General features: G+C 39.3%; 1 protein-coding gene across 1 annotated transcript in view; it reads left to right on the top strand.

Annotated features, from left to right (window-relative positions):
- Nucleotides 1-469: 469 nt before the first annotated feature.
- Nucleotides 470-26,858, top strand: part of arhgap39 (Rho GTPase activating protein 39) — a 439,818-nt gene continuing 413,429 nt past the window's right edge. Inside the window, exon 1 of the mRNA XM_039753767.1 lies at nucleotides 470-569. Within this exon, the coding sequence (XP_039609701.1) occupies nucleotides 559-569 (11 nt within the window). The 5' untranslated portion in view covers nucleotides 470-558. The remainder of the gene's footprint in view (nucleotides 570-26,858) is intronic.

Raw genomic sequence — 26,858 nt, 5'->3', positions numbered from 1 at the left:
TTCCAAAGGTATGCTGCAAAGTTGATTGGCCGTGTTGAATTACGTTTTTATGTTTGTGTTCCCGCCGACGAACTGATGTACTGTCCATGTATGAAAAATATAATTAAAAATGGAATGGATAATTTTCTGCAACAGGTTTCGCTGTCCACAAAAGTTTAACTGTTAAACGTCATTAATATAACAATATAAAATGAAAGACGGCGTCATTTTTGGACTCTAAGAAGCTTCTAGAATAAGACAGAAACGTTTTTCCTTTTCGTGAGGTATACTTTGAACTGCGGCATGCGCTGCTGCACACGTTGAGGGTGATAATAGCACCAGAGCACCGCTACAGGCATTGAAGCTGCACTCTGTTCTATGAATCCCGGGCAAGGCGTCGGCGTGCTGCTATGGTAACCGCTGGGCTTGTCGTGCGTGCTCGCCCTTGGTAGCTGAGAGACAAGCGCGCGGGTACAGGGAGAGAAGCGACTGGACTGCGGCGGCGGAGCTTTGGAGAGCCATGGCTTATATCCTGGGGATTATTAGTAGCAGCTTTTAACAGGAAAACGCCGGGGGAAAATGGCAGACAGGTAAGACACTATGGATTCCTTGCCAATTCATGCTTTTTATTCTTTTCGTCCGCTCTGCAGTGTGCATCGCCGGGAGCGTTTACAAACAAGTGGCGCTCCTCCTGCCCTAGCAAGTTGGTGTCCCTTTGCATCCTGGTTATCAGTGATAGCACCGGCGCATCCATTCATTGAGAAGCATGCAGTACGTACGCGGGGCTAGAAGGCAACTGGCCGTTTTGGAGGAGAGCTAGTGAAAGGAAGACGCCGAGGTGCTGCACTTTTTTTCAGTCCGAACCGAACCGGATTAGGGAAGGGGGGGTGTTCTAGAGTCGGTGGCGCGCGCAGGTTCCCGGCAGGTTGTTCTCGCTTTCAGCGTGGACGTGCATACCGGCTCGCTCACGTGAACCTCACCTCCGAGAGACAGAGAGAGAGAGATCAACATTTTGTTTGAGACGGATGGCGTGCTTTAGCTTTTATTGGAGTTAAGGCAGCGATGTTCTTCGGTGTACGAAAAAAGGCGGTGTCAGTTGTGATGTACAGTATCAAGTGTAGAAAAAGACACTCCCATCAGTCTGAGAGTAGAGCAGATCTGAAATGTGTGCTGAGAAACGCATCAGTGCAGTTTTAATATAATATGGAAGATAAGGTGGTTTTGATATTTAGAAGGTTAGCAATTATAGGAGGAGATTAATTGCATAGAAAGACGTATAGAATACTAAAATAACTGTTTCAAAGCCTTGTCTGACACATGCTATGTGTTTATATGCATGTATCTATAATGTCCTTCAGTATACATGCCCACATGCAGTCAAAGGCATTTTATTGGCAGGACGAGTTTACGCCCTGCTTTTTCAAAGCGTTTTAAAAAATGCCTTAAGTATCAAAAACATGCATTTTTCTAAATATCCTATAGAAAGGCAGGTGGTAGTCATAACAACTCCAACATTAATCCAACGCATATTGTTGAATTTTTTTTATAGTACACTGGAGACTTTTTCCTCACATATTCAGTTAATAGAACAATTCCTCTTGTATCTGCGCATACACGATACGTGAATTGAACACCCTTTTATTTTTACAAGTCACGTTATTATTCTTATTTGGCTGACGCCATTATTCAAGTCGACTTCCAACATTTGCGATACAATGGATTATATTTCTTTTTTTTTTTCAAATGGAGCACAGGCAGCTGAAGTGACTTGCACATGGTCATACTGTGTCGGTAACGGTGTTTGAATCCACAACCTCAGTCTCATGTAGAATCTAATCCTGGACGGGACGAATCCTGGATGAAACTTTCCAAACAAGCGATCTCATCTATAGTATTAATATGGCACATATGCAGTGTCATTAATTGATCTTTTTTCTGAACCCATTTATTACAATTTTACGGCCGGTCGGGGTGTGCTAAAAGCGTATAGGGCTGTATTTGAGTGCATAAATAAACATTCACGCCTAAGGAGTGGTTTCTTTGAGGATGCGGTTGTGCTTTACTTATATGATGTGCCAGTGTCTTTCATATTTTAATAACGCGGAAAAGCAGGGTGTGACGATCTTTACTGATAGGCTTAAACGCCATATTTTTTAAAATTGTAAATGGTATCCCATTCAATGTTGTGTCGTCTTTTCTACCAGATCCTGCCGTTATAGATTTTGTCACCCCGTGACACCGTCCTTGGAAAAAGATACATCTGAAAATTAAGCAAGGAACCGGAATGACAAGTTGTTTGTCAAACCCAGTACTATGCAGGGATCAGGGTAGCTTTACTGTGTAGAAGAAGGAAAAAAGTGAATCGATGCAACCGATAGAAATCCTATAGATGTGAGGAAAAAAAACAGTTTAAATAAGGGCATCAATATGTTCCACTCCCTCGCGCCTATTTGCGCACACACGTACAATCCGGAGCAAGCGCGTGCCTTGCAATGGAGTGCGCGCTCCCGAGGCCTCGGTCCGCGCACAGCTGCTCAGTAACGTTGCTGCGGTGGCATTGCGCCGTTTGTGTGCACCTGTCATTCACGAACCAAGCCCGTTTTTATCAGTGTATTTTTAATACAAGGATCCCTGTTCACGAATACATAACCGCAAAGGAAAGTGTCAAGGAAGCCTCGGATAGTAAAATACCGCTCGAAGAAAAATAATCAAAGTACGGTACGTAAAGCAGAGGGCAACACATTACCAATGACTGCGTTTGCTTGTGGGTTATTGCACATTCCGTAGGAGCGCTGTTTGGAATGTGGCTTTGGGAGTACGTAACGTATGGAGATTAGTACTTCAAGTGAGTCGATTAAATGAAGGTGCTTTGGGGAGAGGAAAGTGCAGGTCACCCCACCTTAACTACGGGCATGTGCATTAGACGTGTATTACGCATACGGCTTCTTTATGGCGTGAGACAGATGATCCGAAAATCATGATTCTGCACCAGGATTGCCAGTTAGTACTGTGAAAATCCCCCCATCAGCAAGACAGTTTTCCCCTAATTTTAAGAATTCTCCTTCCATTCCATAAAACTAAATCCCTGAAGTATTGTTTACTATAATTTACACATTTCATAGAAGCTGCTAAAAAATGATCACTATTCTGCTGTAAAGAAATGACTTATTACCTGTACAGGAAAATTGCCCATGTGAAAAATTAAGTACACCCCATGGAAACTGTTGACTTATCCAGTATATTTGAACAGGTGAACATTAGACCTTCTTGCAAGCAGGGCATGTAGATAAAGATGATACTCTTGAATAAAAACACATGGAAAATGTGCCTTTTCAATCATTTATTGAACAAAATTATCAATAGATGTTATGGTCTACTGGGGAAAAACTAAGTACCTTTAACCCTATGGCCTCAGAAGCTGGTATTGCCCACTTTAGCAGAAATTACTTATTAGTTGACATTTAGCATAATTGCCACTCCAGTCTCAGTAATCAATTCGATTATATTTTCAATCATTTCTCCATGCAAAATTCCTTCAATTGCGAGATGTTTGACGGATTTCTTGTATGTGTCTAGCTATTTCTAATCCCTCCACAACATTTCAATGAGAATCAAATCAAGACTTTGACTAAGTCGGTCCATAACCCTCCATTTCTTCTTTCTGAGCCATTCCTTGGTGGATTTGGGAATGTGCTTTGGATCATTATCATAATGAAAAGTCCATTTAGGTTCAACTTCATGTTTCAGACAGATGATCTCCCATTCTCCTCAAGTACACTTTGATATGATGCAGAATTCATAGTGACTCAATGACTTCAAACTGCCCAGACCCAGAGGCAACAAAGCAACCCAAAACCATAACATTTCCACCACCATGCTTCATAGCTGGTATGAGGTTCTTCTCCTGAAATGCCATCTTCGGTTTGAGGCAAACATCATTTGTTACTGTGGCCAAATAACTCTATCTTTGATTCATCTGTCTAGAGCAATTTGTTTGAGAAGGCCTGGGGCCTCATGTATAAACAGCGCGTATGCACAAAAATGTTGTGTAAGAAAGTTTCCACGTTCAAATCACGATGTATAAAACGTAAACTTGGTATAAGGCCACGCACATTTCCACAGTACCTCATACCCTGTTGTACGTAAGTTCTCTGCTTGGTCTTGCAGACTGGCGGCACCCAGCGTCAAAGCAGTGCTACTGTTCCTGTGTGGTTTATCTTTCTTTTTCAGATCCACGTCCCTGAAGCAGGTTTATAAATACACTTAAATTAACTGCATATTGTTTATTAGTTTCATGAATCTGATTGTAATTAACCAGTAACAATGTAATGGTACATGGAATGGTCAAACTATTCTAGATACAATAGCTGCTGTAGTGTTGTTACTCTCACTGCACCCTCTTCTTTTTTCAACTGCTCCCATTAGGGGTTGCCACAGCAGATCATGTTTTTCCATATTACTGTTACTGCACCACTTAGAGTATTAATGTCACTGTATCTGAGTGGGGAATTAAAGATCTGCAGAATCTGAGAAAGAGAATTATCGGTATACAGCATCAAGCACACGCTGCCTCAGCCATTCTGTCTATTGAACTGCTTTCACATGGCAAACGTTTCAAAGCCTTTCCTGTACGGACCTCGCGGTTCAGAAACAGTTGCATCCCAAGAACAATAAGCGCACTCAATCAAGTGTTCCTTGTAGAACTGTCTATACTTATAAGTACAATTACCTCACTGTAAACTTGCACTACAGTTATAATATTGCACAACCTGAGCCACTTTATAAAGCATGTATTTACATATGATGACAATATAATTTTTAAGATGAAATGCAGCAAAATATGTTTATTATATTATACAGATAAAACTTTAACTTCATTTAAATAATCTATATTGGAGCCAACACAGGGTGCAAGGCAGAAAACAAACCCCGGGCAGTGCGCCAGCCCAACGCAATAATCTATATTGTTAATAATTAAACATGCCAGCCTCGCGCTGTATTCCTGCTTGTGCTGGCGCGACACTGGAAGAATGGATGGATAGACTAATTAAACACGTACTGCAAAGATATTTCAATGTTCCTTAAAAGTTTTGAAGAATTGGCGTTCTAAGCTTACAGATGGCTTAACGTCTATTACAGAGCTGATTGTGTGGCGATTGGGTATTTGGAGAAAGAAAAGTAAGGACAGGAATTGGAGGTTAGTACGTTTGAAAGAGACAATACTGCTACAATAAAGTATTTCATAGAAGATTGTGCATGGCGCACCAAGCATCTAGCATGGGACATGAACAATTACTGCGCCACCGTGTTCCCATGTTTAATAACATGCTTTAACTCCTATCATCATGAAAATGATACATGTATACTTCTCAGTATTTTAATTATTCAGAGAGCTATAATATCACAAATGTAATGGATTCTGTGTCCTGTCGGAGGAAGAGAAAGCCCGGAAGCACGTTGTGATTCACACACATAGAGCACATAGAAGATTAAATACAAAACAAAGCATTTAACGTACTACTTTAATTATGATGGGATTTGAGAAACTAGTAAATTAAACGATCTTAAGATGAAGTTTATGATGTTCTACTTTAATGACGAAATAAACTACTTGATTAAAGTGGAAATTTCTAAATTAAAGTTGACGTTTCATGCTTTTTTCCCCACTGTGTACCTATTTTTTATGTCTGTACCCACAATAAGCTTTCATATGACACTCAGACGGTGGGCTACAACTCGCCTTTTCACGGCGACTTTGATATGTGACTTCTTTTTTATTTCAGGCACTGTGCGACTTTGTGAACTTGAGCTTTTGAGTTTCTCCGACACTCTGTCACTCGATCAACTTCCTTTTGTTGAGTATACCACTGTTTGAACCAACAAATAGTACGTTTTTCTTTGCCTCCACTTGGTATTCGTTGAAATTCTTATATTTCCCCTGTGCTTTTTCCATTGTCTTTTCACAGAAAGCTGAGCTTAAGGGCTATTTTTATTGATTTGCATATTCAAAGAGGCGTAATTCTGGGAGGAGTTGGGCCGGGACAGCAGGCACGTGCACGTGTGTTACTTTTCACGCTGACCGGGATTTATGTAGTGGAAGAAGTTTGCGTACGCACAGATTTTTGCATCTGGATTTTTTTGTGCGTATGCACATTCCTGCTTTTGTGCTTATGCCATGTTATAGTGTGAGTTCTACGCATGGCGTTTTACATGAGGCCCCTGGTCTTTGCCTTTATGTTCAATAGCAAACTGTAGTATTGCTCTAATGTTGTTTTTTTGGACAGAAAAGTTTTTTTCCTGGTACACCTCACAGGTCAAATTTGTGCCATTTCTTTCTGATTGAAGATTAATGCATTTTGACACCAACTTTTGCAAATGTTACCTGCAGGTCCCACAGTGACATTTTGGGGTTCCTGGAGACTTCTTTTAGTATCAAACAGTAAGCTCTTGGGTTGAATTTGCTGGGCTGGCCAGTCCTGGATAAATCAGAAGTTGTTTGAAATATATGCCACTTATAAATGATTTTCCTTACAGTAGAATGATTGATTTTTGAATAATTTGTGGATCTTTTTAAATCCCATGCCATACTCGCAGGCATCCACAACATTCTTTCTGAACTCCTGGAATGATGACACCAGACATGTCATTAGCTAAGAGAACACCAGAACCTTGATATCTGCAGTTTTAGTAAGACAGGGTCCATCTGCACACTTCTTAAGGAGGTTCTAATCATTGGCTTCTAATCTGGAACACCTGATTCTAATCTAATGGATGTGAAGAAATGATAAATGTAGTGGTGGACTTACTTTTTCTATGTGACAGCTCTGCATTTTAATTAATTTAGATTATGTGAATGAATACAGGGCGGCACGGTGGCGCAGTGGTAGCGCTGCTGCCTCGCAGTTAGGAGACCCGGGTTCACTTCCCGGGTCCTCCCTGCGTGGAGTTTGCATGTTCTCCCCGTGTCTGCGTGGGTTTCCTCCCACAATCCAAAGACATGCAGGTTAGGTGGATTGGCGATTCTACATTGGCCCTAGTGTGTGCTTGGTGTGTGGATGTGTTTGTGTGTGTCCTGTGGTGGGTTGGCACCCTGCCCAGGATTGGTTCCTGCCTTGTGCCCTGTGTTGGCTGGGATTGGCTCCAGCAGACCCCCGTGACCCTATTCGGATTCAGCGGGTTAGTAAATGGATGAATGAATGAATACACCAGGTCAATTGTATGTATCAGTTGCTCAAGTAGATCTCCTTTATCTATAGATACTGTTTGTATGAACATCTAATATTTGCCTCTTCAAATACATTGAAACAGCTAACAGTTTCCTTGGGATGTAGCTTTTTTTCACATGGCTGTATGTTCAAGAGACATTCAAAAACTTTCTGCACTTTTTTTAACTCTATTTATTAAGCATTTCATAAACAAATTACACCACTTTTCTACATAGTCACCTTCCTTTGCGATGCAATTTTCCTGGTCACATGACACAGACACGACCAATTACTACAACTCCCGCATTCACCGTTTCCAACGAAAATATAAAAGTGCGGAAACTTTTTAAACGTCCCTTATACTAACTAGCTCAGGTTACAGTTGTACTAAAATATTTAAAACTACTCCGATGAGAAATCCTTTTCAACTTTCAATGAATAGCCTTCTGCAGACAAATAGCATGGTTTTGCAATGCACGGAGAATATTCTCAAATGATGAGCATCTTTTGTTATCCAAAACAGATTAAAATATCATGCTACTGCAAAAAAACTCAGTGAATGTATTCTTTAATAATATTAATGTTCAATTAACTTAATGCATACAAATCATTGGAATCAGCACACAATGCATATAAATGCAGTGTTCTGTGCTTTGATATAAACAGTTTCTTTTCAAAGTTGAGTAACTCAAGTTTATCCTAAAATATAATATGCATTCAAGGTCTCATTTATAACCCAAACATTTTTAGAAAAGCAAAAGTAATCATTTAAATCAATGCTTCCCAAACTTGACCCTGGGGATCCACTGAGGCTGCAGTTTTTGTTCCAACCAGACTCATAATCAGTGACAACACCTGACAGCACTGATCTCAATTAATTAGCTGGTATTTTTTTTTCTCTTATTCTACATTCAGAAAAGCACAGCAGCATGATTTTTACATTTATATGACATTTAGAAATATTTCTAATTTTGCTGTAGATTTAAATGCTTAACTCTCTTTCATTGATTTTGTTATATTTTACCCTTTCTCTGTGCAGTTTTTCCCCTTCGTTGTATCTTATTAATGTCAATTATTATTGTCAATGAGGGCTATGACTGAATATCATTGGAAAAGTTGTCAAATGTGACAGGGCCTTTAGCGCATTTAAGCATTGCACCCATCATGCTGCCCATGAAAATACTTATGTTCTAAAATATGAAAGAAATGTAATGTTTTTCATACATTCTTGCACTCTTAAAAATAAAGATGCCAAAGAGGTTCTTAAGAGTGATGACACAGAGAACATTTTTTGGTTCAAGAAAGGACCATCCTCATGAAGATTGCAGAAAGAACTTTTATTTATTTAGATCCACAGCATGCTTCAATAATAAGTATGAATAGAAGGTACAGTATGTAAAAGATTTATGAATTACCAATGGATTCCTGATTTTAAAAGAACTCTTGCTGCACACAATAGCACAGTTCAGTTTTTCTTGATCTGTTAGCATCTTGCAATAGGCAGTCTAATAGACCTCAAATATTTCTGTTTTGTCCACATATTAGGAAGCTTTCTATAACCCAAAGAACCATCTTAATATACAAAACATCCTTTCATATTTAAATAGTTCTTTGTCAAGCAATGGTTATGGTTACATAAGGAACCTCACAACCCAGTAAAGTGCTATTAAAGAGCCATTGTTTTTACAGTGTACTCCCACTGAAGGCCCAGGCCATGCAGTATTTCAACTCACCTTAGGGCAATATGGAAAAAAAAATAGGATTACTGCTCAAATCCTTTATGGAAGAGAATTGTGGTAATAAAGGTCAAATGTTACAATTGACTTCCCATCAATCCCTTGAGTATTCCTGGTGTTATTAATAAACACTGGAAGGTTAATGGATGGTACCCTTGCAGAGAAAGACCTAAAAACAGAGCAGTCCTGGACAGAGCATCATTCTTTTGCACCTTCGCTCCAGGGTATTTTACAATCTCTAATCAACTCAGGATTACATTTTTCATCCTTGAAAAGTAGCTGGAGTCTCCAGAAACGTAGAATGAGCATCATCTTTTCTCATTACCTGACAATAACTGGGCTGAACAACAACACGGACGAGGCAGCAACCAGGAATGAGGTGGCATATAGGACAAGCTGGTTTCATGACAGCTTGAATCCAACCCCTGTGAAATGGGAAAGTAATCTTTCTCCCATAATGTAGCCACCTGATAACAGTGTACATTATGTTTCCCCCAAAATGTCATTATTGTTGATATCTTTACTTATGGGTGACGTGTTAGATAGTGCTACTGCTTCTCAGCCTCTAGGGACTTAGGTTCCGTTTCTCTTTGGTTGCTATCAGTGTAGAATTTGCACTTGTTTCTTATGTCTATGTAGATTTAGCTCCACATAAAAAAGGCATAGTTGTTTGTTTAATTGGCATCACTAAACTGCTGTTATGTGAATGACCAGGCACCCTATTCAATATTGGCTTCTGCCTTGTAGTATACAGTAATTATATAGGCATTGACTGCTTATGACCCTTTAAATTGTATAATGTAGTTTCAGAATACAGATTGATCCCAAATTATAGATACCTCTTAAAGATACGCACATTCCTCAGTTACTTTACAAGTTTAAACTGATAGTGTGCATGTATGTAGACAATATCACAATCTTTATCGCAGAATTGCTTCTTTTCTTATGTAAAGTGTCTCTCAAATCCCATTATCGGACACCTATACACTTTAAGTAGTGTGTTATAATTGTTCGCTATTCTTTTTGTTACAAATAAATCTCAGCCTTTCTCATCCTAATTTGTATTCCCCCCACATGTATCATGTGCTGCTATGTATCCTTATGTGATTGTCTGGTTTTCTTTATTTTGCTCTCGGCTGTCAGATTGTCAGTAACGCTGCATCACGCAAGTTTGGCCTATTCTCAAATTGAAATCCCTTCCTAAGTAATATCTGATACTCCAGATCTCCAACACTGTTAATATTATTTCAAAGGATCAGGATGCCCTTTTGACCGCAATTTTTATTTCTTGGCCCTTTTCAGCTAGAAGGGCATGCTCACAGTTTATAAATAAGTAAACTTTGCAGGTTTTGCCCACCAGCTTACAGTGACTGCCCACAACCCTTTATTAAATGACAGATTTAGAACAGGTGACACCACAAGGTAAGGCTAAAAAAATAAAAATAACTACTTCAGTAGTTTCATATAAGTATAGTAAAAAACAGAACTTGAGGTTGCTCATCTGCTACATTTGGCCTAATATGAAATTTAAAAATGTTATTTATGTGAGAATTCTAGACTGAATTTATGTGGGATCAGACTAATTTGTTTTACTTTATTTCATTTTATTTATTGTTGTAAGTTTAATGTTAATAGCTTGCCATAAAATATATTTTAAGAATGTGAGGGTCCTATATACATAAGAAATATGACAAACAAAAGGAAGCCATTCAGTCCATCTAGCTCATTTGTTTAGCTAACATCTCATCCAGATTCTTCTTAAAGGTTGTCATCCCCATGTCTTGGTAGTTTGTTCCCAGAACTCTTTGACTTAAAAAGTACTTTCCTGGCTTCAGTCCTAATGCACCTTCTCTTCCACTGGTGTCCTTGAATATGTGATTCATCCTTAAGCTAAAAGATTTCTGCTGGTTCACTTTTACCAATGGCTTTGACAATTTTGAAGACCTGGATTAGGCCCCCATGCAGTCTCCTCTGCTTGACACCAAAATGATTTCATTCTCCGAGTCTGTCACAGCAGGACATGTCCTTAAGTCCTGGGATGTACTTGGCTGCTCTCCTCTGCATAGCTTCAAGTGCTGTTATGTCATTTTTATAGTGTGGTGACCAGAACTGCATTCAATTCTCTATATGCAGTCTCACTAGTGTATTATATAGTCCGAGCAGAACGTCGCTTGATTTATATTCTGTAATACTTATTTTATATCGATACTGACTTATATTTGTAACTCTTATACATTTTTATGACATGAACTAACATTTTATTTACCTTTTTTGATAGCTTCTGTGCATTGATTAGATGAAGAGAATATTGTGTCAACATGAACCCCTAAATGCTTTTTCAGAGGTTACTTTCTTTAGGGCAGTGTCTCCCATCTAACATTTATAACTGATGTTTCTTTTGCCCACCTTTCTACGTTAAACTGCATTTTCCAAATGTTTTCCCAGTTCTGAAGCTTTCCCAGGTCATCTTGAATTTTTTTTGCTGCCTCCTCAGTATCTGCCATTCCTCGAGTTTTAAGTATCATCTCAGGATTTCACAAGTTTACTAAGTGTACCTTAATCAATGTCATTAATATAATCAGAAAAAGTCACGGTCCCAGACAGACAGACCCCTGAGGGACTCCACTGATTAACTCCTTCTAATCTTATCTGTAATCTTTGTCTCCATCCGGTTAACCAAGTCGAGATCCAGTTTTGTAGGTTAACTCTGATGCCTGCAGCTTCTAGTTTCAGAATTCATCTTCAGTGTGGTACAAAGTCAAAGGCTTTTTGAAAAGGCTGAGTAAATTGTGTCATGTGATTTACATTTGTCAACTATTGAGGTTGCCTGTTAAAAAAAAAAATCTTAACAGATTAGTTTGACAAGATGTTCCTCTCAAACTCATGCTGGCTGTTACTTAGTATATTGTTTTAGTATATATATTATTTTGTCTTAGTATATTATTTTAATATAGGTACTTTTCTAATCTATTGTTTTTCCTATTATAGTTTCCATAGTTTTGAAATGTACAGAAGTAGGGATTATTGGTCTGTAATTACCAGGATCTATTATAGTCCTACCATATAGTTTCCTCTAATGCATTGTAACCAGGACAACAGGAAAAGGGGAGGTTCTAGAAAGCCAAGAGTGATATTAACAGTCCACAACCCATGTGAAACCCAATCCCAGTTACTCAAGTTCAGGGCTGAAGCATACCCACGCAGCTCTGGATACAAGGCAAGAATCAATCCCGGGCATGACACCAGGTCATTTAAGGCCAGACTTTGATATATTGGTCCAATGTGCTGTTACTTGTTAGCCTAATTTGAACGTCTTTGGGAATGTTAGATGAAAGTAAAGAAAATACCGTCGAACAAAAGGAGCACATGTCAGTTACCGGAAGCCCGTTACTTTACAGTCAGAGTTTGTTCACTGGCTTATGTTTATTTTCCCTTTTTGTACTGCTTTTGTTTCTATTAAAGTATTATTTTTATGTATCTATTTTAATTATGTATTTTTGTTAAATATTGTTCTGTTTATTTATTATTTAGTATCTATATATTGAGTTCCCATGTTTTTGTATTGTGTGGGTGAAACCCTAAAAGGCAGGGCCACCCTAATGTTACTGCTGAAGGAGCGTCCTCAGCCTTTATATTCTGAAGCTGAGAGCAGATCCTTCAATGGCTCAGTGATGTTCGTAGAGTGCATGACAAGTGTTTTTTGGTTCCTTAGATTTGTTTTGCTTATGTTTTTGGTTTTGATTATTGGATTCTGCATTGGGACAGATTTACTCCAGATTAGATTTTTTGGCAAATCCCTTTGCATTTTTCTTTCACCTTTTCACCATTTTATGTTTCAGATTTACAAATAAATATTTTTATCAATAAAGATAATGGTTTGCCTTTTCCTTAAGCTGGAGGTGTTAACAGTTTTCCCTCCCACTTTTTGGGCATTTTTGATATTTTGGGACGTTAAAGTATGTTTTGAAATTTAGAAGCCAAAACCTTTTTTAATGCTATGTAGGTTCCAAGCCAATCAGTGGAGTTTGGAGATCAGGCTTCCTGGGGTGAGGCCTATTCTAGACAAGCTTGTGAAGACCCTGGTCTGGTTTATAAGCCGTTTTCAAGGCTTCATAACATTTTTCTATTTTGTGTGCTGGTCTGTAGTATCAGAACCTAGGTCATGAAGCTGTAGACTTAATCAAAATGCCACCATGCTGCCCACAACACAATTAACAGTCTTCTTTTATTTTTTTTTAAATAAAGCAGTTGCATATTTTTTTCAGAATACTTTAAACATAGAAAGTCTGACATTTTAAAGCACCAGTCAGGAATAAAACATTAAATATGGATTCAGAACATTGCAGAAAAGAAGAAAGACTGTTCCTGTAAAGTCACAAACCTCTGTTTAATGTTCTACTCAAAGTTTGACAGCCATAGCCATCCACTTTCTAAACTTGCTTCTTCCACTAGGCATCATAAGCCAGAAATTAAGAATTAATAGTAACAACTACCATTCACTTATACTGGACTGATTTGGAGTTGCCATTTAATCTATCCTGAACAACTTTGTCATGTTAAATGAAACTGGGTCACCCTGGGAAAACTCATCATATAAGGAAAGAACGTGACTTTGAGTTTGCACTAAAGCTGTGCATTAGCCAACATTAACACCACTGCTGCCCATGATGTAATCAGTATTGAAACAACTTGCTTAACAGTTTTAAAATATGTATTTTTTTGAGTGTGTGTGGTTTTTCTACTGCTATGGCCATCTGTTTTCTGAACTTGATTCCTCTAAAGGTTGCATGTAGTGGTGGACAGAAAGTAGGAACTAACCAGAAATGGGATGGCGATCTATAGCACATGCTATAATTTTAACTTGTTTCTCAGTGTGTACTCTGAATTGTTATAAAAATTAACATTTGACATTTTGCAGAGGCAGTCAGGGACAAAACAGGAAATTCATATTTTGAATACTGAAGCATTCCAAAAGTGGGCCATGAATGGAAAGTCATAAATATCTTCATAATGGTGGGAGGATGCTAGATTATTGTTTGGTGGTGTCTGCCATTGGTATCTAAGCCTAAAGACTGACCCAGTAGAATTGTCTGCTGCAAAAAACACTGAACGGGACCCAAGTCCATCACAAGACACCCTTTCTCCTACTGGGTGAAAGCCCAGTCCCCAGTTAACCGAACATGGATGTCTTTGAAATGTTGGAGGGAAGCCACATGAGCATGGCACTGTCCGCATTACAGCTGGAGTTGATAACAATTTCCTAGTTGTCTACTGCAGTCCATCAGATGTCTCGGGCCCATTTTCTTGCTTATTCATGAAGCAGCATAGCAATAGTGGTGTTGTGTTTCTGAGTAACAGTCTAAGCAAATGTCTACGCAAATCTTGTAATGTTATAACCCTAACTTTTTTCCAGAACCTCCTGTTCCATTACAGGGTGCATATAATTTGTCAGATGCATAATATTTTACCTTTGCTTGCTCTTTAAAGAGCCTTGAGTGAGTGTTAGCTGTGAAAGGCGCTATATAAAATGTATAAATGACACAATGGCTGGTGCTGCTTTTCACAGGACCAAGTGATCAGACAGGGTACTCTTCACAGACTTTCTTTTTTTAATCCCTGTGGATATTTTATCTGGGATTTTTGTTTTCTCCATGTCCAAAAGATATGAATCTTGAGTTAAGCTGCCACATCATTTTCATCATCTGAGCAATCTGCAGAAGCTAATAAAAAGGCAAATAAAATGTTATCGTAAAAGCTGTTGAATATAAATCAAGAGACATTATTCTCAGTCTATATAATGCACTAGTAAGACTGTATCTGGACTATTATATGCAGCTCTGGTTAAAATGCTCCATGAAAGACATAGCAGAACATGAAACTGTGCAAAGGAGTGCAACCATGTACATCCCATGACTTAAGGACATGTCCTTCTCTGATAAACTCCGGAGTATTAAACCTGTGTAACCTTGAGCAGATGAGACTGTGTGGGAAATTAATTCAGTTCTTCAAAATCCTCAAAGGCATTGATAAAATAGATCCCGCAGAATTCTTTCAAGTTAAGGGTGAATTATGTACTCAAGGATACCAAACAGTTGTGGGAATCTGGAACAAACTACAGAGACATGGAGTTAAAGCAAACACCTTGACAATGTTTAAGACGTATCTGGATGAGATATTGGGACAATTTAGCTATTAGCTAAACAAACGAGCCTGATGGACTAAATGGCCTCCTCTTGTCTGTCAAATTTCTTATATTCAGTAAATTGGCCCAGTTGAACAAAGTGAGAGGTTTCCTCCCAAATCCTGATAGCGTACACGTTTTGGTAGTTTGGCTGTTGAGTGTAAATTGGCTCTTTATAATACTGCACCACTATTGACTTGTGTCTCTTTTAGGGTTGGTTCCTACCTCCTGTCTAATGCCACTTGAGAAGTACAGCAGTTCCCTGCTCCTCTCAAGTTTAATTATGCAAGTCCAGTAATGAAAACCGATGGGTGACATGAGCATAAGTATGCTTTGGTGTTTTGTCCAAGTTTGGTTCCTACCTTCTGCCTGATTCTGACAGGAAAGGCATTGGCTATCTGTCATTGTTTTACTCTAAAAAGGAGGAGGTTGGGAGCATGCACTGATACAGTGAGTTGCTGCATCCATCACACGACAAACCACCTTTAGGACCCGATTGTAGCCGTGCAGCGAGTGACACCTCAGTACCACATGGAGTGGAACAGTGTGAGGTTTTTACTGTGGCTGGAATGCCAATCCTACCAAAAACCCCCAAGTTTACCTTGCAAGTTGCAGGGCTGGATGCAAGTTGACATCATACCAAGGACTGAGCAGTTGCAGGTCTTGCTCTAGGGCCCAATGGAGTGGAATCACTTCTGGCACTTATGGGATCTGAACCGGCAGCCTTCCGATTGCAGGCGCAGATCCTTAGCCTCGGAGCCATCACTCCCCCCATTTGAAAAAGCAGGCATGGAAAAGAGATAGATGAATAAATAGGTTTAGAAAGTAAATGTATGTGTAGCTTTAATTCACAGTTCCTAATGCAGTTTGAATAGGCCACTTTCTGTTTGACATTTGAATGTTCAAGTTCGAGGCTCGTTGTCTTATTTAATCAGTGCACTGAAGTTCTTCCTCATGATTTTTCTGTCATTTAATAAAAATGGGAAACAAGTAAAAGGACATAAAACTGCATGTCGTGCAGTAACGAACATAGCATACAACAAGTGATAACAACCTACAGCAGAACTCAAGAAAGTGCAATGTGTCGAGTAAAATATGACAGTTCTAGTTTTGTTGGCTTTCATTCAAACAGTTGGGGTCCTTGAATGGCTCATGACACGATACATCCTAGTCTGAGATTAAAAAGATGTTCCTAAATACAGTATGCTGCTTTTAAGTGTAATGCTGTGGACTCATCTGCCAGGTCTCAAGAAGTGCAAATACTTTATGCCAAGGTTATTTGGAAACATGTAACATGGCAGAGGGTTTATAATGACAGCATTTCATCTCTACAATCTCTGCCAAATCCACTTTTTTTTATATAAAAGTAGATGAGACACTTTTTCAGGCAAGGATTTTGCTTACGGGGATGGCCCTCTCTCACCCTCTGTATGTCTTCTTTGAGACCTTGTCAGCAGTGGGAATCAAACGCTGGCTGCATGAATTCTGGATGGCAGTTCTACCCCTCAGCTAAAAGAGATGTTCAATTTGTCCAGCAGAACATCTGGCCGCTAGCTTTGTGATGCTGCTTTCCTGCACAGCAGCTCTCTCAGTCATGCCATCTGTGCTGCCTTTTACAGGCACAATTTCTTTCGGTGTGCTTTTACGGTCCTGTCATCTTAATGCCTAGTGACTCCACCAATCAGGACAATTCTTTTCACCCTTAAAAAAAATAAAGGTGCCAGAGCGGTTCTTCACAGCAGTGCCATAGGGGGACCATTTTTGTTTCCCAAAGGACCCATCCACAAAAAGGATCCAGAAAGAATCTTATTTATTTTGAAACGTAACAGACTCCATACAGTAACTAACCATGACTACAATGTAGATGGTAACAGATTTGCAAAATGTCAGTGGCTCATGAGTTTAAAAGGACTCTCACTGTACAGAGTAACGCAGGCTAAGTTCAGGTTTTCTTAATCTGTTAGTGTCCTGCTTGGTAGCCTCCCACACATTAAAGATTTTGTTTTTTTCTACGTATAATAAAGTATTTCAAAACACAAAGAACCAACTTCATTTGCAAAGAATCCTTCCAGAATGAAATGGTGCTTTGTCAAGCAAATGGTTCTACGAGGAGCCACACAGCCCAGTAAAAAAACCATGAAGTGCTGTTAAAGAACCATTTTTTAAAGAGTGTGGTGCATTTATAAAAGTATAAATCAAGGGGTGTTATGCTCAGGCTGTGCTATACACTAGATAGATCACACAGGGGAAAATGTAGATTTTTACACAATGTCATTAAATTAAATTAAATTAACAACACCCTCCTTCAAGGGCAGCAGTGGTAGCGCTTCTGACTCGCAGTAAGGAGACCCGGGGGTTCGCTTCACAGGTCCTCCCTGCGTGGTGTTTGCATGTTCTTCCCGTGTCTCCGTGGGTTTCCTCTGAGTGCTCCTAAGACATGCAGGTTAGGTGCATTGGCGATCCTAAATTGTCCCTAGTGTGTGCTTGGTGTGTCGTGTGTGTGTATGCCCTGCGGTGGGCTGGTGCCCTGTCTGGGATTTGATCCTGCCTTGCGCCCTGTGCTCGCTGGGATTGGCTCCAGCAGACCCCCATGACCCTGCGTTAGGATATAGTGGGTTTGCCAATGACTGACTGACTGACTGACCATCCTTCAAATACACATCAGAATTGCTAAAGATAAAAAGAACTGTCGTGGCTATGAAGTTTGAGTCAACATGCTATAGAAAAGACTAGGATTGTCACAATACCATAATTTCAAACTTTGATACAATACTAAGAAAAGTATTGAAATTAAGTACCAATGTTCTCTGGTGGCACACTTTTTAGTAACCAAAAACATCCCAAGACACCCCATTATTCTACTAACCACAAACACAGTATACCTAATACACGTGCTCAACTGTCTGAAGGGGTAAGACTACCGCAGAAGATGGTAAAATAGCAGCCCCGAGATCTGCGTTTGCAGACAGACGTGGCACTTGGTGCCATCTCTCAACTGCTTCATCAATTTGTCTGCTCCTCTCTGCCTCAGAGGCAACCCTTATGCCTACTATCCCCCAGCCGTGTGAGACTCATTGGTGGTAACACCTGGACAGATGGACTCTAGTAGCCAGGAGACACATCCAAAGTGCTCTAAGTGCGGTGTCTGCGACATAGTGGTTGTGGAGCTGCTTTTATACCAGCTTCTCCAGGTTGCTCTGTCCTCTTCAGATGGGTGTCGACAACCAATGGAGCTTCTCCCTGTCAGGTTCAGACCCAAGTGTGCTACACTGGGTAGTTCTTACTGTACACCATTGTGCCGCAGCACACTGGTTGAAAAACACTGCCCTAAACATTATATAATTTGACTCAGTGAAAAATGTATTTAAATACATTGCAGTACTATTGTATATGCAATAAAATCTTAACATTGATGGACAGAAACAAATAATAGAAATTTCAGTCTTTAAAAAATACTTCAAGCATTGCAAGTGTTTTGTAATGTAAAGAGTAAGAGTAAAGTTCGGTAAACAGTAAAAAAAAGTAAATAGTTTACGTCCAGTCAACAATTTTTTATATAGATGAAAATAAATGCTGTTACTGCGGTAGTACAGTGAAATATTGCAAATGTCATTAAGTGTTACTTGAAAAAGTATTGCAATCTTTGGTAAACCATATCTCTCTATTATAAAAAAAAATCCTGGGAGGTAGACTAGGGAGACAAGACGTGATCTTCTCGGAAGACAATTTGAGGTCTGCACGAGAGACACTTTAATGTTACGCAAAGACAATTTGACGTCCCGCGAGACAAGGCTGTGAGCCACATTTAAAACAAGCTCAAGGACATTTAACCAAGCAGTTGTTGGAATGCCTTTGACAGACAAACATCATGTGCTCCCAGCTCTTAAAACAACGACAAGTGACAAGCAGAACATGCAGCTTGCCAGTAGCAGCAGCAGCAGGAAGCTAGCAGATGATCCGATTGCTTTTCCTTAGCGTGTGTTCAGAAACCCCCCGCCCCCCATTTCACAACGCGAGTGGCAGAAATTTGAAGTGGCAAAAGGACAGCTGCAGTAAAGGCTTTTGAATGATGAACGTGCGGCGCAACAAAAAGAACATGCAGCTCACCAGTAGCAGCAGCAGAAAGGCAGCAGATTAGCAACAGCATCTCCTTAGTGTGCGTTCAGAAGCCACCCACAACACGAGCAGCGTTATACGTCCTTTGAGAAAGATTTAACCACACCCGGGGCCGGAAATAAAGGACAAGTATTGTTTTTACAAAAGTTTTAAAGTAAAAGTGAAAATAATGCATATGTTACAATTCTCAAGAAAATAACAATCTCTTTAAATTGGATATTCGGTAAACCAAACCTGAGGGTGGGCGAGTGAAGTGAGCAGGGGCCTCCACCCCCTAGTACATATTAAATATTAAATAAATAAAATATTAAAATAAACATTCAAGCAAAATGAACATTAATGTGGACTTTTGTAAGCAATTGTTCAGGAAATGAACACACAAGCAGGCCACTAACATATTTAAAGGCTTAGCATAAATGCAAACAGAGCACATTGCATTTTTGTTTTTAAAACTACGATGTCTTTCTAGCTTCCAAATTTTATTGCAAGAGACCCTAGCATGTCAATGTGTTCTTCCACGAAGGAAGGTTTTGTTGGGCTACATACAGTATGAGCCCTGATGTACTAAATACACACTCTGAAACACAGCTGGACGTATACGAGGACACGGAGGAGTCATGCCACCGTCCATGCAGTTGAGCACTGCAAAATTATGGCACCTTACATTAAATAGTAAATGTGATGAAATACAATTCTGAAATTGGACGGAATAAAATAAAAGAAAGTAATGCACTACGACAACACACTTTGCAGCAAAGGTTTAAAAATCGAGTGAGCGACGGAGTCCCTGTTGCCCAACTTGCTCCTGAATGAACAGCACAGAATAAAACAGTTTATAGGTTTATACTTATTAATGTTTCCGTAATTTAGAAATAACATACCTCTAAACATTTTTTGTATTGACACACTTGCAAATCTTGCGTTCAGGCTTGCATGTATCTTGTGGTTTTCCGGTCCCATTTTCTACAAAGTCAAAGTATTTGCAGATGCCACTCTGGCATCCCTTTGTATCAGTTAATGGTGCCAGTAAAGACTCCCAACACTGCTGAAATTGAAATCTTATGAACACCTGTGAGAAACCGGGCTATAACTTGAGCCATGGCAAACTGGAAGTGCATTTATAATGTAGGTTATAGAATCAATATCATGAAAAATGAAACTCAAAGTAATTTTAAAATGTTAAACTCAATAAATTATCAACATTTTGATACTTTTGACAACCCTACAAAAGACAGCAACATTAGAAGCTGTGCAGTGAAGAGCTAACAAGTACATTCCAGGACTAAAGAGCATGTGCTGCTCTGATAGTCTAAGGCAGTGGTGGGCAATGTCAATCCCGGAGGGCCGCAGTTGCTGCAGGTTTTTGTTCCAACACTGTAGCTTAATTAGACACTAATCCTTACCATGTTTAATATATCATGTTTAATTTCATGACTTGTTAATAGGGCTGTGCGATATGACCAAAATCTTATATCCCGATATTTCATTTCATATCCCGATATCACGATATAGTACATTTTCTTTGTATTCAGTGAATAGTTTATATAATCACCACTCCTTTTTTTCATTTAAATTAAAAAAATCAAAAATGAGAAGTACTCAACTTGTAATTATTTCTGTTCTTTTATTTAGAACATTTGAGCAAATGTTTGACTTAGAATGTAAACATAAAATGTTAATGTATCAAATATAAAACACTTTTCAAAAACAAATTACTAAAGGCCCAATATAAAATACTGCTATATAAAATGCCTGACATAAACAAAATGTGAACTGTAGCAGCAATAACTCTCACAACATATATTAAATATAAAAGGATCAAAGTACTAACAACTAAACTATATAAGGCCAATAAACCCTTTAAACAAAATAAATACAAGTCTAACATTAACTGTCAAAACCAAACGTAAACATTGTACTTCAAACTGTAGCAGCAATAAGGCTTACGACAAAAATATATTAAATATATAAATAAAAGAAATTTCCAGGTTTGCATTTTAGCATTATATGAAAATAACAGTAAAGACAATTCAAACAAAAATAAATACAGGCCTGTCATATACATTAGTGTATAAAATTTGTGTAAAAAATTCAAATTCCTCTCCGTGTAAAAAAAATGTAAGATACATATATTTATCGGTTATACTTTAAGGCAGAAGTAACATTTTTTAGGCTACATTCTAGTAAAATGTTAATTTGCACATCATAGTGTGGCAAATCTCCGTTAATGAGTTACGGCTGATCGCCCCGTGCGTGGGACTGGACGGCGCTAACGTGTTGATGCCGTCCAGCCCCAAGCATGGGGCGATCCGCGTAACTCGTTAACGGAGATTTGCCGTTAATGCAGTTGTGGCGTAAACGTAATTTTAACAAGATTAACGCTGACAGCAAACGCTGCAGGGAAAATTATGCCTTAAGCAAATTGTTTTGGTAGCAATTAATCTTCCAAGCTTTTAACATGCTCGTTTAAATAGTACCTTTACAACTGTAATATCCTACGTGGCCTGCTATTGTTTATTATTACTGAAATATGATTTTGCATTTAGACACTCACCAATGGCTAGGTGGAGACAGTGACCAAAACACTGTAAGCGTGTCCACTCATTCAGCTGAAGTGCAAGGATGTTGTTTGCAGCATTATCCATAGTGACACACACTAGACGATCCTCATGCAGTCCCCACGACTCAAGAGCTTCCCTGAGGCCTCTGGCTGTCATTTCTCCTGTATGATCATCAGGAAAATAACTTGTCTGCAAACATCGACTGTAGAGTGTCCAGTCTCGGATGAAATGCACTGTCAAGCTCATATAAGGATGCGTTGTGTGGCTCGTCCACATATCCGTTGTTGCAGCGTAGTATGCAGTGTTGTGGACTTCATCCTCTACTTTGGCCCTACACTCGTAATATAAACGAGGCAACTCAACTTGTGTGAAATGTTTTCGGCCGGGAATTATGTACCTGGAGTCGAGCAGTTTTATTAATGCGCGAAACCCCTCTTTCTCAACGGTGTAAAAGGGGACCATATCTTTGCACATGTAAGTTGTAATGGCCGCTGTTATGTCCTTCCATCTTCGCGAGTCTTTCTTATAAGCCATCCCATGGGCAAAACCCTGTTCTAAGGTTTGAGTCCGTGGTGAATTTTGAGCACCTGATGGCTCTTTTTTGCCTCTCAGTTGTAAACTTTCTGCATGCTCGCTCACGTGCTTTTTGCGGAGGTGGTAGAAGAGGTTTGTCGTGTTGGAGTCTGTGGTAGCGATCGGTTTGCAGCAAAATTTGCACAGTACCGTTTTCTGGTCCGTGTCAGACTCTTCAAATCCAAACCATCTCCATACTACAGAGGTAGCCCCTCATTTAGGAACAAGGTCCTTCTGTGTGGAGCTACCTGGTGTTGCCTCGTCTTCATCAGCCATGCTAGTGTGTCTGCATCCACATGGTGGCCATCAAAACAATGAAAAAAATATTGCCGTAAACAGTTTATTTTGCGACACCACGAAACAAACGATAGCGTAATGTGCAGCGATAGACGTTTTCATATCGTCATCCGATATATATTGTTATATCGAACAGCCCTACTTGTTAACGTTTTTATTCTGCCATGTCTGGACATTCTTATGTTGTAGATTTTTTTTTCCTCTCCAATGATATCATCCATATGATTTGAAGCCTAAAATGGATGAATAATTCTCAGTCCTTCACTTTTTTTCTCTTCAGATTCCTTCCAAATATTTTATTAAACCAGACAGTATATGATGAATACACACAGGCGTAAACAGAGATAAGTTAGACGGAGAACTGCTGGTTCCTTTGTCATTTTTATTTTTTTGTTAATCCCCGAGGGGAAATTGTTTTTTCACATGACCTTTGAGGGTCAGAGTGCAGGGTCAGCCATTGTGCAACTCCTCTGGAGCAATTTTCAGATTAAGGGCCCAATAGTGTAGAATCCCTTCTGGCAGTAAATGGGATTTGAACCAGCATCCTCCCAGATACCATGGTAAGGTCCCATTAAAAACAATGAATGCAGCTGTTTAAGTCTAAAATAAGCAATTAACCTCCTTAGTGTTACATTTTTCTCAAAAAAACATGTAAAAAGTAATTGCTTTTTTTGGCTTGAAAGATGACATTGTTATTAAATCTCCTCTTTCTACTGTAAAACGTATAAAACACTAAAAGTACAAAGTCAGAAGTATAGAAAGTATGATACAAATAATAAAGATGAATAATAATATTTATAATATGAACAGCACACCGCACATGTGTGAGTGGCATGAGCGTCACTTTTAGATTCATCAGAATCTCTTTCGGTTTCACTGTCCATTTCAGTTTCACTGCCTGAAGACAGATTCACCTCATCAACACTGCTGATGAGAGGTGTTTCTTACGAGACTCCATCATGAGGCTAAGAGAAGACGTATCCATACCATTGCCTGGGTAACGCTTGGGCCTGATGCTTACACAAGAATCCCCTATGCCGTTGCCCAAGTAATGCTTGGCACTAATGCTGTTAGCACTTTTACAGCCCAAGTAATCCTTGGTCTAATGAGATGCGTCTATACCAGGGGTCCTCAATCACGGTGGTCCTGGAGAGCCGCAGTGGCTGCAGGTTTTTGCTCCAACCCAGTTGCTTAATAAAAAGCACTTATTGCTAAAGTAACACTTCTGCTTCACTTAAGTGATTTTGAGCCCTTATTGCTTAATTTTGTCTTAAACAGCTATTTTAATTGCTCCTTATTATCAATAACATGCAAATGACAAGAGAGAGCAGCATTTCTCCATTTAGCTTATTTACATTTACGCCTGTGTGTATTTATCTGCACTATTGGGTTTAATTAAATACTTGGAAGAAAAATGAAGAGAAAAAAGTGAAGGACTGAGAATTACTTGTCCATTTTAGCCTTCAAATCATTTGCATGATAAAAAGGGAAAGAAAATCTAGGATATGAGAATGACCTGACATAGCGGAGTTAATTTAATTTCATAGCTTGTTAGTGCTTTATTGGCAAGAATTGCTTTCTAATTAAGCAACCAGGTCAGAACAAAAACCTGCAGCCACTACGGCTCTCCAGGACTGGGATTGAGGACCCCTGCTCTATACCTTTGCCCGAGTGACAGTCGGGTCTAATGCTTTTAGCACTATTTTTACAGTCCAAGTGACACTCAGGTCTAATGCTAAGGAGGTTAAGGGTGATAAATGTTAACATTTTACTTGACCAATAATTGACTTCTTATTTAGAAATTACAATACAATACAATGCAATTAATTTTTGTATAGCGCAAAATCACACAAGGAGTGACACAACTTTAACAGGCCCTGTGTTTTGACAGCCCCCCAACCTTGACTCTCTAAGAATACAAGACAAAACTCCCAAAAAGAGCCCTTGTAGGGAAAAAATTTGGTTGGAACAAAAGCCTGCATCCACTGCGGCCCTCCAGGACCAACATTGTTCACCCCTAGTGTAAGGGAATTCGACCCTTTTAGTCTTGAGAAGAGAAAGCTGCATGTAGATGTAATGCAGGCCTCCAAAAGCCTTAAAAGCATCGACAAAGTTGATCTGGCAAAATTGTTTTTGCTTCAATGGGGAATCACTTGGGTGCTGGAGGAAATGAAGCAGAAATGTATTTAAGGCTAATGCCAGTAAGCACTTAAGTGCAAAATTAAATGAATATATGATCAATGAAAATACAGTAAGTTAACAACAAAGTTAATCATTAAAATCCCTAGCTTCGGCCATGTTGTTTTATTGACATGACTTTTTAAAACTTGCCCCCTTATTCCGTCATGCAGTGCTATTACTGTTGCTAGCCAGCCCAACTGCTGAGGTACCAATACCAGATCTAATGTTCACTTTATATTGTCATGCACTTCATTGCGGCACATTTGGTTCCACACCAGCTGGACTTGACAACTTTGTCATTCATCTTTAGGTGGGTGCTGGATTTGTTTTCTTGGATGTGCTCTTGCTTCTCTGGTCACAGACTGTCTGCTCTCTTTGCTAGGTATTGTAGTTCTGTTAGGTCACCTACATACATCCATTCTTTTACTAAACGAGCCAAACTTGCTTGTTCCATTTGACTGTATACTGGGGAAAATGCACGCTATCAAAACAAATGCAAAAATGGCCTGAAAATGATGGCTATTCTCTTTGGCTAAAGTGACAGGGTCAGCATGAATCACTGGAAGAAGAAAACATTTTCCAAGAGGTGTTAATGTAGATTTATTGTGATAGACAAGAGCAGACGAGTACTGAATAAATTATGTGCAAAACTCATCCTCTCATGTTAAATAAGCTCATCTGTATGCAGTATTTAAATGCTGATGTTGGAATTCTAATTAATAGGAAATTGAAGGTAATTTTTGATGCACTTTTAATCATAAATTTATGATTGTATTTAAAATACCCAGAAATCTTTTTTTTTTTTGATGGACACAAGTCCTAATGAATCCAGTCAGAAAACATTTTCTCATTCCTTTACCACCCAGTAATCTATTGTCTTAGCCCACTTTCCAGTGTAGCATCATTGGTAATTAAAGTCTATTCTGAACGCAAGTGGTCCAATGCAACATCTGTCCAAGACCTCCAACTCTAGTTCATCAAAGGCAACAACAGTTACAGACTAATAATTTGGTTGATGCTCTTCACAAGCTCTAAACTGATAAACTGAATGTCAGTTTTGCTTTAAAGTTTTAGTCTGGGCATTTCAGAATACATTAACTGCCTGGAAGCAACTGCAAAGATGTCACTTTTGAAATGATCCTATTATTAGACAGAGTTTATTGATTTACTAGCTGAAGAACCTGGTGTTGCTTGGGTATTGTGGCCACCAGGGGGCGCTCTAGCTCCCTAAACACATGACCTAAAGGCTTAGACACAAGTATAAAGCACAGTTTTTTATTGTGAGAAACTCTTTCTTTATAAGCATTTCCCATGCCACAGCCACAGTAAAAAGCACAGTAAATGCACACCACAATTCATGGTCTTCTTTTCTATGTCTGTCACTGTCTGTCTCAATCACTGCCTTCCTGCTCCTCTCCACAAGCTTTGTCCCTTTCCTCCTGACTCTGGCTTCTCCAGTTGAGGCAGGCAACTCCTTTTAAATAAAACCCAGGAGTAGTTCCAGTGTGCCGGTGGTTTGGCCCGTGAGCACTTTTGGGTAAGGCTGGAGCCCAACAAAGTAGGGCTAGTTCGTCCCCACAGAACTCCCTGCCTGTACCCATGGAATCCAACAGGGCGGAGTCAATGAACTCCAGTTCTCATGGTGCCCTGCTGGAAACCTTGGCACTGTCACAACCTTGGGGAAACTGGCATCTATTAGTCTGACAGAGACAATGCTCCGTGCATATTGTCTCCCACAATCCTTCCATATTGAGGGCAGCTGTCCCAAATAAACAGGGAAAAACTGTTTTGTGGAATTTCAACATGGCTAAACACAACCCAAGACGAGACACAAAGACATACTCTTGAACAAAAGACGTAATCCAACAAGATGATGGAATTGTTATCCAACTATGTTGAGAAGAAAACAATGTATGCCGTACCTGTGATCTTAGATGAGATCCCACTTGGGCTGGGATGACGATATCCTCTCATCAGCCCCAGTGCACTCCTGCTGCATGATGGGAACTATACACACTGTGTCCATACT

The sequence above is a fragment of the Polypterus senegalus genome, chromosome 5, assembly GCF_016835505.1.
Source record: "Polypterus senegalus isolate Bchr_013 chromosome 5, ASM1683550v1, whole genome shotgun sequence".
Taxonomy (NCBI): domain Eukaryota; kingdom Metazoa; phylum Chordata; class Cladistia; order Polypteriformes; family Polypteridae; genus Polypterus; species Polypterus senegalus.
The sequence above is the reverse complement of the archived record's forward strand: the minus strand, read 5'-3'. Positions and strand labels throughout refer to the sequence as shown.